The sequence below is a fragment of the Stegostoma tigrinum genome, chromosome 34, assembly GCF_030684315.1.
Source record: "Stegostoma tigrinum isolate sSteTig4 chromosome 34, sSteTig4.hap1, whole genome shotgun sequence".
NCBI lineage: Eukaryota > Metazoa > Chordata > Chondrichthyes > Orectolobiformes > Stegostomatidae > Stegostoma > Stegostoma tigrinum.
In genome coordinates this window covers 25,253,163-25,270,817 of record NC_081387.1, presented here as the reverse complement: position 1 = coordinate 25,270,817, position 17,655 = coordinate 25,253,163, and the positions used below count along the sequence as shown (strand labels likewise).

The window sequence follows — 17,655 nt, the reverse complement described above, 5'->3', positions numbered from 1 at the left end:
GGAGGAGACCCACGCAGACACGGGGAGAATGTGCAAACTCCACACAGACAGTCGCCCGAGGCTGGGATCGAACCCGGTTGCCTGACGCTGTGAGGCTGCAGTGCTAACCACTGAGCCACCGTGCCGCCCCCAGTGAGTATTTTAAACCGTCGACTCTTTTCCTTCAAGTATCAGGCTGTGTGCATGAAAGACATTCTCAGCTGGGGACCCAGGATACTTCTTCAACAGAGAGAGCTTCAAACGGTTTATATGAGAGTCAGTGACAAGAGAGCAGCCTCCCAACAGGGACTGAGATGATGAACGAAGGACAGTTGAGGACAATGAGACAGGATCCGGCCCGTCACGTCGCCTCTTTCAGAAATGGGTTAATTCATTCTCACAATTGATAGCCAGACAACATCCATCTCCCGTTTCATATTGAACTTGAAAGTATTCAGAAAAGATTTACAAGGATGTTGGCAGGGGTGGAGGGTTTACGCTCCAGAGAGAGGCTAAATAGTCTGGGGCTATCTTCCCTGCAGCATCGAAGGCTGAGGCGTGGGGGGGGGTGGTGCTTTATAGTGGTTTATAAAATCATCAGGGGTATGGATATGGTGAACAGGCAAAGTCTTTCCCTGGGCTGGAGAAGTCCCAAACTAGAGGGACATGGGTTTAAGGTGGGAGGGGGAAGATTGAAAAGGGCTGGAGAAGTCCCAAACTAGAGGGACATGGGTTTAAGGTGGGAGGGGGAAGATTTAAAAGGGGCCTAAGGGGCAACTGTTTCACACAGAGGGTGGTGCGTACAGTTACAGCATTTAAAAGGCATCTGGATGGGTATGTGAACAGGAAGAGTTTAGAGAGGTACGGGCCAAATGCTGGCAAATGGGACTAAACTTATTTAGGATACCTGCTCGACATGGGATGCCTCATCACCAGAACTTTCAAACAAGCACAAGGACATTGCTTGGCTGGCGGTGAGAGGGGCTCTGCCAGTGAGATCCTTTATGCATGCCCAGAATCTCTGCGCCACCGCACGCTGCCCTCGAGGTGGCTGCGGGGGGACGAGACTGTCGATCACCTCCTTCTGGAGTGTGCCTATGCGCAGGAGGTCTGGAGGGGGATGCAGTGGTATTTGTTGAGGTTCGTCCCGAGCAGCTCCGTGACGCGGGACTCCGTGCTCTACGGGCTGTTTCCCGGGACGCACACCGAGACCAACATCAACTGCGTCTGAAGGACCATCAATGCAGTGAAAGACGCTCTTTGGTCTGCCCGCAACTTGCTGGTCTGCCAGCTGAAAGAACTGACCCCGACTGAATGTTGCAGACTGGTGCACTCTAAGATCCAGGACTACGTGCTGAGGGACACGCTAAAGCTTGGGGCAGCCGCTGCCAAGGCGCGGTGGGGAAGGACCATGGTATGAAACCCCTCGTCCAGAATAGAAACAAGGGCCCTATTTGGTAACTGGGCCCAGCTGGCGCCGTCCCCAACTGGTTTTGAGAAAGAGAGCAGAGAAGACTGAATATATTTCGAGGTTTGAGGAACTCAGTGAGGTGGAGAGGTCGGAGAAAGTGGAGAGAATATTGGATTAAAGTGTTAAAGTGATTAAAGGAGGGAGTGACAGTCCCAATGACCTCAAGGGTGGGGTTTATGCCCCTTTCTGACCCTGGTCCTTTGGTAGATCAAGCAGGCCCTTAACCCGAGCCATCTGAGTTGATTATCAATTACTTCCTGGCCATGCAGGGCAACCACCGTGCGATCACATCCTGCTCCCAGTAAGGGGCAGTCTCTTGGGGAAGGCCAGCAATGGGAGTGATTACTGGATCCTGGGAAGTCAGGAAAAGGCCATTCACACATCCTCAAGAGGACAGGCTCTAGTTCTGTTACTGTGCTGGTTAGCCCCTGCCTTGGTCACAGATGCTCACATTTTGTATACCTGTTTTGTCCAGAAATGGTATGTTCAGTTCTTCGTCGTTTGAAACTCCAACTTCTTACACTCCTGGTTTGGAGCTCGGGACCTTGGTCCACCACACAACTGGTTACATTATAACGCCAGGGGAAATACCAGGCACATTAAACAACAACAATAGATCCTCCATTGACAGGATGATGGATATACACAACATTAAATTTCCTCACACCGTTATCCCCAGTGAACATGTCTCCACTTGTGAATCTGCATCATTCACTTGATCTCACCCCTTTAGCAACATCTTCATTGGTTTTCCCACTCTCCTATATCTGAGTCCACAACATTTGGAAACTCTTGACTTTTGCACACAAGTATAAACAGCTTAGAGTTGGACGAGATCTGCAAACTCATCTTCTCCCCATTTCCAGATCTCTAGGGGCTCCCGGCCTCACAGCAGATGATCAAAGTTCCAGTGTTGTTTACTTCCGGATAGAGAGAGAGAGAGAGGGAGAGAGAATGATCAGGGTGTCCCTCTCCTTCTCTCTGTGCTGATCCGATCAGTTCCCGAACATTGATCACAGTTTGGTTTCCGAGCCCATCGTGTGTGGCCCTGATAGCTCAGTGGGTCAATGCACCGACTGCTGTGATACTGAGCCATTCAGAACAGCCTGGACTGAGGGATCTGCTGTCAGACACAGCAGTGGTGGGGAGACACCAGTGGGCACAGAGCAGGCGATCCGAGGGATTTCTCTGACAGATTATTGCAAGTTGCTGACAGCACAGAAACTGGCCATTCAGCCCAAAACACCCATGTTGGTGTTTCTGTTCCACAGGAGCCTCCTCCAACCTCTCCTCATCAAACCCCATCTCCATCTCCCTCACAGGATTCTCCAGTTTCCCTGGAAATACATCAGTGCTGTTCCCCTCAATGACTCCATGTGGCAGTGAGTCCCACTTTCCCACGACTCTCTTGGAAAATGCCCATTTGAGTGAAGGAGATTGGGTCTCATCAAGAACTCATGTCCTCCTCAGGCCTTTCCTCATTGCCTCCTATCCATGAGAGAGAAACAATCTGATGGAGATCGCTGTTGTGTGTCCAGTTTGATGGAAACCCTTGCCATTAATCCAGGGGTGGGGATTTTCTATACAGTCCATAGATTCAGTGGGAACCTGCACAGAGCCCAGAGAAGTGTTGCGAATGACACAGACAGGAATCCCCCTGGTCTCCTGCACAAGCTGCAGCCAATTCTGGCCCACTCTTCCGGAAGGATGTCAAGGCCAAAGGACTGGTGCAAGGGGAGATTTCCTAGAATGGCACCAGGGATGAGGGCCTTCAGTTCTGTGCAGTGGCTCCCTTAGTGAGGATTGAGAGGATCCTGGTGGATTGTCAGGGAGAGGTGAGGAGGTGCTGGACAGTATGTTTGATCTTGTGTTTCCCACAAAGTCAAACACAACTTGGGTATCTGTGCCTGGGGCAGCTTTGGGGCTGAAGGATATGAAGGAGAGCCGCAGGCTGTCCGTCACTCCCGGGACAACATCCCCACGCCCTCCCATCCTCTCTCTACCCAGACCCCCACTTCCATCTGACCTTCCCTCTCATAGCCCAGCTTCAGGGATTCCCTGTCACTGCTCCACCTCTCAGAGTGGGCAGGGCCGGGAGCAGCCAACAACAAGAATTCCTTGAGGATTGCAGTGAATGCCCAGAGGGATTGCAGATCCACAGACTCCTACAAATGGAAACAGACCCTTCGGTCCATGCCATCCATGGCTGTCCAGGTTTCCTAAACTGGCCCAGTCCCATTTGCCGGCTTTTGGCCCATATCCCTTTAAACCTTTCCAACCCATATTGCTGTCCAAATGTCTTTGACCTGTGTAACTGTACCTGCCTCTGCTACTTCCCCTGTCAAATCCCCAACAGGACACTGGTGAGCTCCTTCTTAAAACATTGCACTCAACTCTGGCCTCCCTGAGAGAGGAAAGATGCTGTGAAACTTGAAAGGGTTCAGGGAAGACCTACAAGGACGTTGCTGGGACCGGAGGCTCCAAGCCACAGGGTGAGGCTGAACAGTCCAGGGCTTCCCTGGCCAGAGGTCAAGGGGCAACCATACAGAGGCCTACAGAACCATGAGGGGCTCGGACAGGGCAAACAACCAAGGGCCCCCTCCCAGGGGATGGGAGTCAAAAACTAAAGGGTATATGTCAAAGGTGAGAGGGGAAAGATTCAAAAGAGACCCTCAGGGCAACCGTCCCCATGCTGAGGGTGGTTCGTGTATGGACTGAGCTGCCAGAGGAAGTGGTGGAGGCGGGTACAATGAGAACATTTAAACGGCATTTGAATGGCCACATGAACAGAAAGGGTTGAGAGGAACATGGGCCAAATGCTGGCAAATGGTATTAAATCTGTCCAGGATACGTGCCCGGCCTGGGCAAGTTGTTTCCAAGCTGTGTCAGTCAGTAACTCCACCAGCAGCCTGATCCAGTGAGATCGCCACCATCTCCTCCTGAATTTTACAGGAACAATAATGGCGATGCCTACATCTCTGTAAAAGAACTACAGATCACAGGAGGAAAATGGATAGAAAGCCTGTGTTGAAATGTTGGTGTGATAAAATGAATACATTCATAAGTTCTTGCCAAAACAAACCGTCTGATGGGAGCGCCAGGAGTTTAACAATGTACAACTTCTTTTATATTTAAAGACTGAGAAACCACCACCAGAAATAATTTCCTTCCAGTTAGCGGGGCACCAACAGGAGTTGGTGGGAGAGAATGTAGGAAATTTTTCATTCATTGTTGGGTTGGGGGGAGGGAAATGCTCCTCACGATCTGAAAGCCGAATGGAGGCAGAAACCGTCTAGAATTAAAACTACTTGGAAATGAACCGCAGCTCTCCGGGCCACAGCCCAAGAGTGGGAAGGTGGGATTAATTTGTTTGAAAACCAAACACCGGCTGAGTGGCCTCTTTCTGCACAATTTCTTTCTCATTTTCTGGAAAAGCATTTTCTATCACAACTTGCCTCCAGAATTTCATTCATTCCTATAACCCACTGTGCCTATCATTTCACATCAAAACATTCCCAACGTTAGCGAGCAATCCTTTTCTCTCCGTGTGTGGGGAATGAAGAAATGATTTCTGATTAAAATATTTTCAATCAGGTCACAGTTTCCGAGACGCTGCAATTTTAGTCTTTCACTGAAGTTACAAACATGTTCCGGAAGATGCCAATGTCTGTTAACGGCCGGAGGTGAGACATCGCTCAGTTTTCTCAACAGGAATCGCGTCGCGCTCCGGTCCCGTTTGAGGACGCCGCGGCGAAAGTTTCCCCGACGGAGCTGCACCGGGAACCTCCAGCCGTCGGCGAATTCGTCCGAGGCGCCACGACGGACGGTGCCGGTGGATACAGAAAGGAAGCCCCTCCCCAGCGACCACCATCTCGTTTCCGCCTGAACTGAATGCGTTCAGCAGCGCAGCAACATTGAAACTGAAAGCGGTTTGAATCAGGAAGTGCTGAGGGTGAACATGGATCCCAGGCAGCAGGCCCACTGTTTGGCCGAGGAGGTCATTTGTCCCATTTGTCTGGATTTCTTCACCGACCCGGTTATACTGGAGTGTGGACACAACTTCTGCCGCTCCTGCATCACTCAGAGTTGGGAAAAGCGGGAGATAAACTCCTGCCCGGAATGTAGACAGGAGTTTCCGGCAAGTAATCTCAGGGTAAATCGGGCTTTAGCGAATCTGGCCGAGAAAGCTCGACAATTAAAGCTGAATCCACAAGAGAAGGAAAGTAAACCTCACTGTGAGGAACATCAGGAAGAACTGAAGCTGTTCTGTGAAACTGACAAGAAATTGATCCGTCTGATTTGTAGAGATTCCCGGGAACACAAATCCCACAACTTTATTGCTGTTGGAATTTACAAGGTAAACGGGAACGGATTCCATCCCCTGATTATTTCCTCACATTTTCATGGTCGAACACTTTAATTTTCTGATTTTCTCTCCCAATCCCCGGATCGGCTGAAATCTTCCTTAGATTCTCTCGCTGAGAAGAAATCGGAGGCGAGACAAATGGAGGGGCAGCAGAAACAAGATTTCCCAAATTCAGGTAAAATCTCCCAGAGCACAGCTTCAAAATGTGATTCGTTCATTGTTGCTTTTTTTCCCAGAAACACATTGTTTTTACGTTTCATTTCATAGGAGGAATCCAGAAATCTTCAGACCCATATCACATCCGAATTTGCTCAAATGCACCAGATTCTCACTGAGAAAGAGCAGCATTTACTCCGAGATCTCAGGGAACAAGAGGAAAACATTCTGAAACCAATGGAGGAAAAGGTGAGGGATTATATTTCAGTTCAGCTCAGTGAAAGTGGCTGTGAACAGACCCAACATGATGCAGATACCCATCCTCCTTCATTCCCCCCTTCTCAATATCTCCCCCTGCTCCTTTCTCCCTCAAGGATTTCTCCACATTCCTGTTCAGTACATTTTCCTCAATTACATTGTGTGACAATGGGGTCCACATTCTCATTGTTTTCTTGATGAAGAATTTGATCCTGAACTTCCCATTGTATTTATTTGTAACTTGATGACTTTTCCACATCCAAATGTTCAGCCTCCCTCCAGGTGGAAGGATCTTCATTGAATCTATCAAATCCACTCCGTTGTCATTTTAAACATCAAAATGAGATCTTCTCTTTTCTCGAGTAGTTTAATGGCACCAGTTAGCTCCTGCACATGTCAGGTGGTCAAATGACTTTCTCCAGGAACTCAATGCCCTCAGTGCAATGTCCTCTTTGTATTCTGTGTTTGCACCAATCGGAACAGGGGAGATGGTGATGTAGTGGTAATGCCATTGGACTAGTCATCCAGAAACCACAGCTAATGTCCTCTGGACATGGTTTCAAATTCCATCAGAGATGGTGGCATTTAAATTCAACACAAATAACACCGGCATTTCAAAGGAAGGCTGGTCTCATGGTGACCAAGGAAACATTGTAGATTGTTGGAAATACCCCTTGGTTCACTGATGTCCAGCCGGGAAGAAACCTGCCCTCCTTACCTGGTCTGGTTTCCATGTGACTCCAGACCCAGCAATTTGGCAGACCCTTGGGAATGGGCAATGAATGCTGTTTGGGCCAGTGACACCCATGGCCCATTAATTAGTTATCTTAAAAATAACATCTGCGGCAGCACGTTGGCTCTGTGGTGAGAACTGATGCTTCACAATGCCAGGACCTGGGTTCAATGCCAGCCTCGTGTGTCTGTCTGTGTGGAGCATACACACTCTCCTCGTGTCTTTATGGGTTTACTCTGGGTGTTCTGGTTTCCTCCCACAGTCCAGTTATATGCTGGTTCAGTGGAGTGGCCATGGGAAATTGCCCTGTAGTGTCCGGGGATGATTTGGCTCGCTGGATTGCAATGGAAAATGCCGGGTTACAGGGACAGGGTTGGAGGGTGTTTGAACGGTCGGTGTGGACTTGTTCGGCCAAATGGCCTGCTTCCACACTGTAGGGAATCTGTGGCTCTATGATTCAATGTGAGTGTAATTGCTGCTTTTTGGATTTAGACAGTCAGTGTCTGTCAACTCAGATTGGTGTTTGGTTTATTTCAGGAGGAAGCGTCTCGGATAAGGAGGTAGGACATGCACTTTACTGACACTTAGTGCAAGTTGGTGAAATTACTCGGGAAAGTGTTTCTGGTGAATGTTGATAAACTGTTTAATATTTACAGTATCAGCGATGAGATTGGTCGTACACTGTCGCCAACAGATGGAGTCCAGTCTGCCAAAAAAGCCAACAACCTTTTACCATTTCCAGTGTGGACAGAAGTGGTGGAGGCCGTGAAACCGAATAAAGGTCAGATCAGCTCCTTTGTCCTGATTCTATTTTATAATTGAATTGTTACATTCTGACTATCCACTCTATCTGTGCCTCTCATCATCTTGTAAACCTCTGTCAAGTCACCTCTCATCCTTCTTCGCTCCAGTGAAAAAAGCCGAATCTTTCAACATAAGACCTGCCCTGCAGTCCAGGCAACATCCTGGGAAATTACCTCTTCATCCTCTCTAAAGCTCTCCTATCTTTCATATAATGAGGCGACCAGAACTGAACACAATATTCCAGTGAGGTCCAACTTAGAGTTTTATAGATCTGCAGCATAACCTCTTGGCTCTTAAACTCAGTTCCCCTTCCCTTGTCAGAGATGGGGGACAATATCGAGCACCATTTGCCACCCACTCAGATTGCGAATTTCTACATGTTCAGATACAGAAAGACTAGACATTATTGAGGTTTGGCCTGCTGTGTGGTACATAATAATCATACCCATATAAGTACCAAGAAGTGAACATCTCCAACATGAGAGAATTGAAACATCAGCCCTGACACCCAATCACCAACTCACCACCATCACCTCAACGTTCTGGATGTTAACATTGACCAGAAACTGAACTGGGCCACCTTCATTTTCAACTGGGCCCATTGTCATCATTTTCTAATTTGGTGAAGGCAGCCGCAAAGTTTTCATTTCATACTATTGTTTCAATGAGCAGTTTACCCAGCATTTTTCTTCAGGGCCCACTCTGTCCTTCACTCATCGTTTCCTGTTAATATGTTTGAAAAGCACCTTTTGTAGCCTCACCGTACACCTGCATCCTAGTGAGAATAACCACAACACATCCTGATTTAAGTTTGTTTTGGAAAAGGACACGAGAACTGAAGTGGTTTAAGAAGACAGCTCCCCATCCCTGTCCCAAGGGCAATAAGGGATGGAAGATAAATGCAGGCCCAGCCAGGGACACCCATGTCCTGTGAATGAATGAAAAAGTGTTCTACAAAATGGTGTCTTGGATTGGAGAAGGCAGATTGAATTAAAATAAGGCAGGATCTGGTCAATGCAGATTGTGAACAGGTATTTGTGGGATTATCTATGCAGCACAGTACAGGGAGTGGGTGTGAGTGGGTGTTCAAAAAGGAAATGGGCAGAGGACCAAAACTTCCCCTTTAGGGTGACATGTAGGAACAGTACGCCTGGAGAGCCCTGCATGTCTCAAAATATTCAATCCTGGATAAGAAGATAAAAAAGATGCTTTCAGCAGGTGAAAAAAGAGCAAAACAGCAGACATCCCGGTGGATTTTCAAAAGAGCAAGGGGAAGGTATGAAAGCATTAAGAAAACACAGAGTGTTGTTAAAATGAGGGAGAATTCCAAGAAATTGAACAGGCGTATTAAAGGGAAGAAGAAAACCAAGGAAAGAGGACACATTTGGGACCAAGCGGCCAAACTGTGTGTTGAGTTAGAGGACATTGGTAGATTGGTAAATGAAGACTTCACTTCTGTCTTCACTTGGGAGAAGGAGGATGTTGATACAGCATTTGGGAAGAGGTACTTGAACAGATAGACATCGGGAGTGAGGAGATGTTGGAGGTTTTTGACAGTGGACAAATCCCCAGGTCCAGATGAGATGTCTCCCAGGTTGCTGTGAGACGCAGGGGAGGAAATTAGAGGGTCTCTGACCCCAAATGTTTAATTTGTGTCTGGCTAGAGGGAAGGTGCCAGAGGACTGGAGGACAGTTACAGTGGTCCCACTTTTTAAGAAGGATGTTCGGGACAAAGCAGGGAATCACAGACCAGTGAATCTCTGATCAGTGGTAGGGAAACTATTGGAGAAAATCCTGAAGGAGAGAATTCATCTCCATCTGGCGAAGCAAGATGTGATTAGGGATAGTGAGCATGGCTACATTAGAGGGAGGTCAAACTAACATATTTGACAGAGTTTTTCAAGCAAGTGACCAGGTGTGTAAGTGAGGGTAGAGCAGTTGATGTCGTTTACATGGATTTCAGCAAAGCCTTTGAGAGTGTTCCACATTAAATTGACAAAGAATGTAAGATCACATGGAATCCAGGGTAACCTGCCAAGATGGAGCCAATATTAGCTCAGTGACAGGAGAAAGAGCATGTTGTTAGAAGACTGTTCAGTGTGTCGTGGTGTCATACTGGATCAGTGCTGGGTCTCTGATTGTTTATGATTTATTTCGGAAGGAGGACATAGGTTCGAGGAAGATACCAATGTGTTGGTTGAATTGGCAGATCAGTGGCAGATAGAATTTGACTCTGAAAAGTGTGAGGTGATGCACATTGGAAGAAGTAACAAGACAAGCAGTTACTCAAAAAATGGCAGGACACCATGAAGCTCAGAGGAGAGGGATCTTACAGTGTGTATCCACAGATCCTTGAAGGTTTCTGAATGTGTTAACAGAGGAGTTCGGAACGTGCTTGGCTTTAACACTTGAGGCATAGATTATAAAATGAGGAGGTTATGTTTCAGCTGGACAGGACTTTGGTTATCAGGTCAGTAATAAGGGAGCATAATTTTAAGATGAAGGGCAGGAGGTTTCGGGAGTATTTCAGGAAAATCTCTTTCACCCAGAGAGTAGTGGGAGTATAGAATGCACTGCCTGGGAGGGCAGGAGAGATGGAACTGGAACATTCAAGGCTATCGACCAAGAGCTGGAAAGTGGGATTCCTGTAGCTAGGCCCGTGCAAACTCAATGGGTTAAAGGGTCTCTTCTGTACTGTATGACTCTGTGACTCACATTTAATACCCCTGCTTTATTATCTGGTATAGGGAAATCATACATTGAAACAGGTGCATGTGACAATTTACAGTATAATTGGCTGAACAATACTGAATTCTCACCAGGTCATTTCAAATAATTTCTACTTTAGGCATTTTGTTTTAAAAAGTCTCTTTAGTAAGAACCACTGCTGCCCCTGGGCTATGTAAAAAATGGTGATGAAAGCAAAATATTCTGTGCTCATAATCAGCAGCTAAAGCTGCAGCCTCACTGTGAGAGGGAAAGGGGGGAGCGAAAAAGGGAAATGAAAAAAGTGTTGATAGGAGACTGAGAAAGACATTACTGTTACAAAGGTCTGTGATATTTCCTGGAAATTCCTCAGCACTTCATAATCAATGGATTACTTTTTGACGTGTGATCAACATTGTTAAGAAATCTTGTCACTGCTGTTAAAATTTATTGGTTTCAATTTGTGTATAAATAGGCAATATGGCCACATTTGAATCATGATGATAATTAAAATATGAAAACACGTTTCCTAAATTCCCTGGCATTTTGTGAAAGGAAAAGCTCTTGTTGATTTGAATTTATGAACTTTACAATGGTTTCAGCTCAGAAAGAGGCCATTCAGCCTGTCTTGTCTGTTCTGGCTCTCTGCCATAGTAATTCACCTATTGCCACTTATCCCCTTATTCCGGCCAGCCCTGCAAACTTATTTCTCTTCAGTTAATGGTTCAATTCTGTTGTGAAGGACACAATTGCCTCTGCCTCCACCAGACTCTCAGGCAGTGCATTCCAGGCAGTCATAGAGATATACAGCATGGAAACTGACCGTTCAGTCTGTGAGCCCTGTTACTGGTCACACCCACCATCAAGAATGTCCTCCCAGTCCAGTTGTGATTTTATAAGACCATATATCCTAGATTGATCTATTGTCATTTGCCAGCATTTGACCCATATCACTCTAAACCCTCCCTTCAGATACCCATCCAGATGCCTTTTAGATATTGTAATTGTACCAGACTCCACCACATCTTCTGGCAGCTCATTTAATTCATGCACCACCCTCTGCATGAAAAGGTTGCTCCTTGGGTTCCCTTTTAAATCTTACCCCTCTCACCTTAATCCTGTTCTCACGAATGATAGACTTCCCAATCCTGGGAAAAAGAACTTGACTATTCATCCTATCCATGCCCCTCATGATGTTCTAATCTTTTGTAAGATCACCCCTCAGCCTTTGATGCTGCAGAGAAAATGGCCCCAGCCATTTCACCTTCTCCCCACAACCCAAACTCTTCAACCCTGGCAACTCCTTTGTATATCTTTTCAGAAACACTTCAACTTTCACAACATCCTTCCTATAGCAGGGAGACCAGAATTGCATGCGGTATTCCCAACGTGGCCTAAACAATGTCCTGTACAGCTGCAACGTGCCCTCTAACTCCTCATCATGGTCTTTCAAGTTTTATATGGCCTTTCCAATTCTCCTTGAGATTGTGGAGGAGAAACTGAAGACGTAAATTGTTTTATTCTCAAACTATTCATTATTTCTTTAAATATATTTGAAATTTAGTTTTGAACCTTGATTTAATTGTCTTTCTCTGGATAATCCATGTCCTGTTAAAAAGTTGGACTTACATTTCCATGTCATGCCATCAGCCTTGTTTGTAACTCTCTGTATGCATCCAATTTTTTTTTGCTTTATTAGTCCCTCTTTGAAAGCAAACTGTATCACTATCCAACATCAGAAACTGACTTGCGTCATTGTCCCAATATATTTATTGGTTAAACTCATCAATAAGAAACTAAGAAAATGCGAAAGAAAGTAGTCAGAACTTCCAGTGATCTGATCCGCTTTATCTTCTTTATCAATTATTGGGGAAGAATTTTCTTGCCTGTCTTGAATCTTCTCTCCATTCCTGTTAGTTTCTTTTCTGTACCACTGCTCCAGTTTTCACCCCCATTTCTCACCTGATACATCCTTTTCTGAAGATTCCTTAGGTGTTCTCATTACTGCAATAGGTTTCAGTATATCCAGTTTTGTTACAAAGAAAGTTTGTTATTTTATTAAACAATGAAGATAGGATCAGGAGGAGGCCATTCGGCCCTTCGAGCCTGCCCCATCATTCATCACGATCATGGCTGACAGTCCAACTCAATAACCTAATCCTGCTTTCTCCCCATAACCTTTGACCTCTTTCACCCCAAATGCTCTGTCTCGCCACCTCTTGAGTATGTTCAATGTTTTGGCATCAGCTACTTCCTCTGGTAATGAATTCCACAGCCTCATTCCTTGGGTGAGGAAACGTCTCCTCATCTGCGTTCTAAATGATCTACACCAAATCCTCAGACTGTGAGCCCTGTTTCTGGTCACACCCACCATTGGGAATGTCCTCCCTGCATCGACCCTGTTCGGTCCAGGTAGAATTTTATAAGTCTGTACGAGATCCCCTCTCATTCACGTGAACTCCAGCAAAAACAATCCTAACCTAGTCAATATCTCAGCAAACATCAGACACGCCAAGCCTGGAATCAGCCTGGTAAACCTTTGCTCCACTCGCTCGACAGCAAGAGCTTCATTATTCAGAAAAGGAGACCAAAACTACACGCGATATTCTAGGTGTGGCCTTACTGAGGCCTTGTACAACTGCAACAACACATCCCTGCTCCTGTACTCGAAAGCCTCTCTGCATGAAGGCCAACATACCATTTCCCTTCTTTACCTCCTGCCGTACCTGCATGCTTCCCTTCAGTGACTGGTGCACAAGGACACCCAGGTCCCACTGCACACTCCCACTTTACAGCCGTTCAGGTAGTAATCTGCCTTCTGGTTTTTGCTTCCAAAGTGCATAACCTCACATTTGTCTCAGTTATACTGCATCTTCCAATATTTTGCCCACTCCCCGACCTTTCCAGATCATGTTGAAGGAACTCTGCATCCCCATTACATCATCCTCCCACCCAAATTGGTATCATCTGCAAACTTTGAGATGTTATGTTTTGTTCCCTCATCTAAATCATCCAGATCCTCTCAGGGGAATTGTGAGTTATCGTCCAGATTCAGGAATCTCTTCAAGTGTAATTTCTGAATGTGTTACCCATGGCCCCGAGCCAGTCCCAGTTGCTGGGACATAATTTGACATTGAGATGACATGGAAAGTATGAGAGATCATGAGGAGTTTCCAAAAGCCTGAGCTGACATTGAGATGCAACAGGGAGTATCAGAGGAGGCATGGGAATTGTTTTGAGAGATGAGTTGGCGTGGAGAGTATGAGGGACCATGGGGATTGGGTGAAGGAATTAGAGAGTTCGCATGTCGAGAGCCCCTGGTTTTATTACAGCAAGGGGAGGAAGTCCTAGAGAACCTAGGCAGGGCTTCTAACCAATCCATCTCAGAACTCATCTGCTGCCAGGATCTGTTTCCCACTCCGTCCCTGGTTCCAGAATCCCCCACGATGGGAAACAGTCTCTCAGCATCTACTCTGTCAGCACCTTCACAATCTCACACATTTCAGTGAGAACCTCTCATTCCTCTACAATTCAATTAACTACAGCTGCAGCCTGTATCCTTTCATCACAAGGAAAAAGCTTCATCCCAGGAATCAACCAAGTGACCCTTCACTGACCTGCCCCCACTGTTTCAATAAAGCTCTTTCCCAATGGCCCCTCCTTCAGTCCAACCAGTGCCAGCTGCATTCCTTTCGATGGCATTGGGGTTCAGAAGGTTTAATTGTTATTTTGCGATCAATTTCAGCAGTTCTGCTTTCAGTTTTGTGAAAACACATTTCACTCCCACATGAGTTTGGGAAATAATGAAAGTCAGTGGGACTCGAGCAAACAGGAGCTTGTTCTCACTGAGGCAGCTGGAGCAATATAGCACTGAACAAAGAACAATACAGCACAGGAACAGGCCCTTCGGCTCTCCCTTTGCACCCACACATTTTGCCCTTCCACATGAAAACAGCCTTCACTTACAGGATCGGTGTCCCTCTATACCCTCTTGTTCACGTATTCGTCCAAGTGTTTCTTGGCTACTGCTATTATATCTGCTTTCACTCCCTCATCTGACAGCGTGTTCCAAACACTCACCACCCTTTGCGTGAAAACTTGGCTCGCACATCTCTTTTAAACTTCCCCACTAGCACCTTACAATTTTGTCACCTACTAATTGCCCTCTCCACACTGGGAAAAATCCTCATTCTCTATCCATCATTCACAATCTTATAACTATTTATCAGGTCACCCCTCAACTTCCTGTGTTCCAGTGAAATCATACGCGTTCTATCCAAACTTCCATCACAGTGAATATTCCCCGTACCAGGCAACATCCTGGTAAACCTTTTCTGTAACCTCTCCAAAGCAGCCACGTCCTTGTGGTCGTGTGGTGAGCAGAACTGCACACAGTATTCCAAGTGCGGCCTCTCAAAGGTTCTGTGAAGCTGCTGCATAACTTGTTTATCCTTATACGTCAAGCCCCTTCCAGTGAAGGTCACCATGCCACAGGCCGTTTTCACTACCTTGTGTACTGCACTATGCTGCCACCTTTAGTGCTGCTCACCCAGATCCCTCTGCATGTCAATATTCCTAAGGGCCCTGCCATTCACTGCATAATTCCCAACTGCACTTGACCTTCCAAAATGCATCACCTCACATTTGTCCGGATTAAACCCCATTTGCTATGTTTCTGGCATACCTCCAACAGATCTGTATCCTGCTGTATCATCTGACAAGCGTCCTCACTGTCTGCAGCTCCACCAGTCTTTGCATCATCCACTATCTCACTAATTAGACCAGCTACATTTTCATACAAATTGTTTATGTAGGGCACAAACAGCAAAGGACCTAGCAATGAACCCTGTGAAACACGACTCGTCACAACAGTCCATTCCGAAAAGCAACCTTTCACTGCTACCCTCTGTCTCCTATGACTGAGCCAGTTCTGCATCCACCTTGCCAGCTCACCCTGATCCCATATCACTTCACCCTTTGTAGCAGTCTGCCATGAGGGACCTTGTCAAAGGCTTTACTGAAGTCAACGTAGACGATATCAATCACTTTTCCCTCAGCAATCGTCATCAACTCCTCAAAAAACTGGGTGGAGTTAGTGAGGCACGACCTCCCCTGCACAAAGTCTATCAGTAATCAGTCCCTGACAATCTTTTCAATGAACTAACCTAACACTAACATGGGGCTTACAGGTCTATAGTTTCCAGGATTATCCCTACTACTCTTCTTCAACAATGAGACAGCAATGGCTTTTCTCCAGTCCTCTGGGAACTCACTTGTTGCCAGAGAGGACTGTAGAAGGATGTCTACCGATACTGCAGCAATTTGTTCTCTCGCCTCCCTCAATATTCAGGGATAAATCCCATCAGCACCAGAGAGTTATCTACCTCAATGCACAACCCAGCTTCCTTTCCAACAGCAACTTGGCTTCGAAATTCAACATTCCCTTCCCTGAGATCATCCTCCACCAATTCCTCCAACACTGACACAAAGTTTTATTTTAGGCTCACCTCCCTCTTCTGGCTCCACACAGATTTCTTCCAATCCTGTCCCTGGCTGCCCTCTGTTTTTTTTTAATACATGTATAAAATGCCTTGGGATTCTCCTTAATCCTGCTCGCTGATGACTTTTCATGGCTCCTTTTAGCCCTTCTACTTCCCTATTGAATTTCTTTCCTATTTCCCTTATGTACTTGAAGGGCTTTCTCAGTTCCCCTTCTCCTCAACCTTAGGTAAGTTTCCTTTTTCTTTTTGACCAAGGTCATCAAAGGCTCCCCTATCTTACCGAACCTTTCCTTCATTCTAGCTGCTCCTGAACTCTTACCAACTGCTGTTTGAAATACCCTCATATGTTTGATGTGGATTTACCCTCAAACAGCCGCCTCCAACCAACATTCTCCACTTCCTGCCAAATATTGCAGGAGCTTGCCTTCCCCCAATCACCTTCACCTGAGGACAGCTGTGATCCCGACCCATGAGTATCTTAAAACTCACAGTATTATGGTCACTGCTCCCAAAATGCTGCCCCAATGAAACTTCCCTCACCTACCCAGGCTCATTTCCTAAAACAAGGTCCTGTATAGCCCCTTCCCTGGTTGACCCCTACCCACATGCATGCCCCTTTCCATAAACACTTATACTCTGTCGAGAAACACCTCCTGAATTGTTCTTAAAAATTCAGCCCCATCCAAGCCCCTCGCACGCAGTGAGTCCCACTCAATATTGGGCATATTAAAACGACACTGTTGTGTTTACATCTTTCAAAAATCTGTCTACATATTGTTTCCTCTAACTCCTGCTGGCTGTTGGGGGCCTGCAGTAAACCCCCATCCACGTGATGTCACCTTTCCTATTCCTGACTTCTCCCCTATTGCCTCGCTTTGCGAGTCCTCTGATGTATCCTCCCTCAGTACAGCTCTGATGTCCTCCTTTACCAGTAACACAACTCCTCCCGAATTTGAATAAATTATTTTCAACTTTTTTATTTGCAGCATTTGGGAGTCACTCAATATGCACAATTATTATCCGCCTCACATTATCCCTCACAATATGATGCTGACCCACATTCTTCTACTCAAGGCACACATCCACACACACACACACACACACACACACACACACACACACACACACACACACACACACACACACACACACACACACACACACGTCCCCCACACAAACACACCCCTACACACAAATTCCCCACACAAACACAGATAACTCCCACACACACATCCCATCCCATGCACATATCCCTCTCCCACACACAGAAATCCCCCATTAACACATCTTCCTCCAGCACATACACATCTCCCCTCCGACCCTCAAACCACCTCCACACATTGTGCTCCCACACACACATATCCTCCTCCCACATACACCTCGTACGACACACACACATGCCCTCTTCCATACACATTCAGTCCACTCCTGACACACTTGCCCCCTCCCATACGCACACCTCTCTAACACAGAAACACATTGCCCCGTCCCAAAAACACACACACACCTATCACCCCACTACCTGCACCTCCCCACACATACACTCCCCACCCCACACACAGGTCCCACTCCCCCTACCACACAAACACACACACACACACACACACACACACACACACACACACACATGGCCCCCTCCCCATACCACACATACACACACACACACACACGCACACACACA

At 46.5% G+C, this 17,655-nt stretch overlaps 1 protein-coding gene across 1 annotated transcript in view; it reads left to right on the top strand.

Annotated features, from left to right (window-relative positions):
* The first annotated feature begins 5,150 nt into the window (after positions 1-5,150).
* LOC125450579 (nuclear factor 7, brain-like) overlaps positions 5,151-17,655 on the top strand; it is a 19,767-nt gene continuing 7,262 nt past the window's right edge. Inside the window, exons 1-5 of the mRNA XM_059639568.1 lie at positions 5,151-5,807; positions 5,920-5,991; positions 6,084-6,221; positions 7,501-7,523; positions 7,620-7,744. Coding sequence (XP_059495551.1) covers positions 5,409-5,807; positions 5,920-5,991; positions 6,084-6,221; positions 7,501-7,523; positions 7,620-7,744 — 757 coding nt within the window. The 5' untranslated portion in view covers positions 5,151-5,408. The remainder of the gene's footprint in view (positions 5,808-5,919; positions 5,992-6,083; positions 6,222-7,500; positions 7,524-7,619; positions 7,745-17,655) is intronic.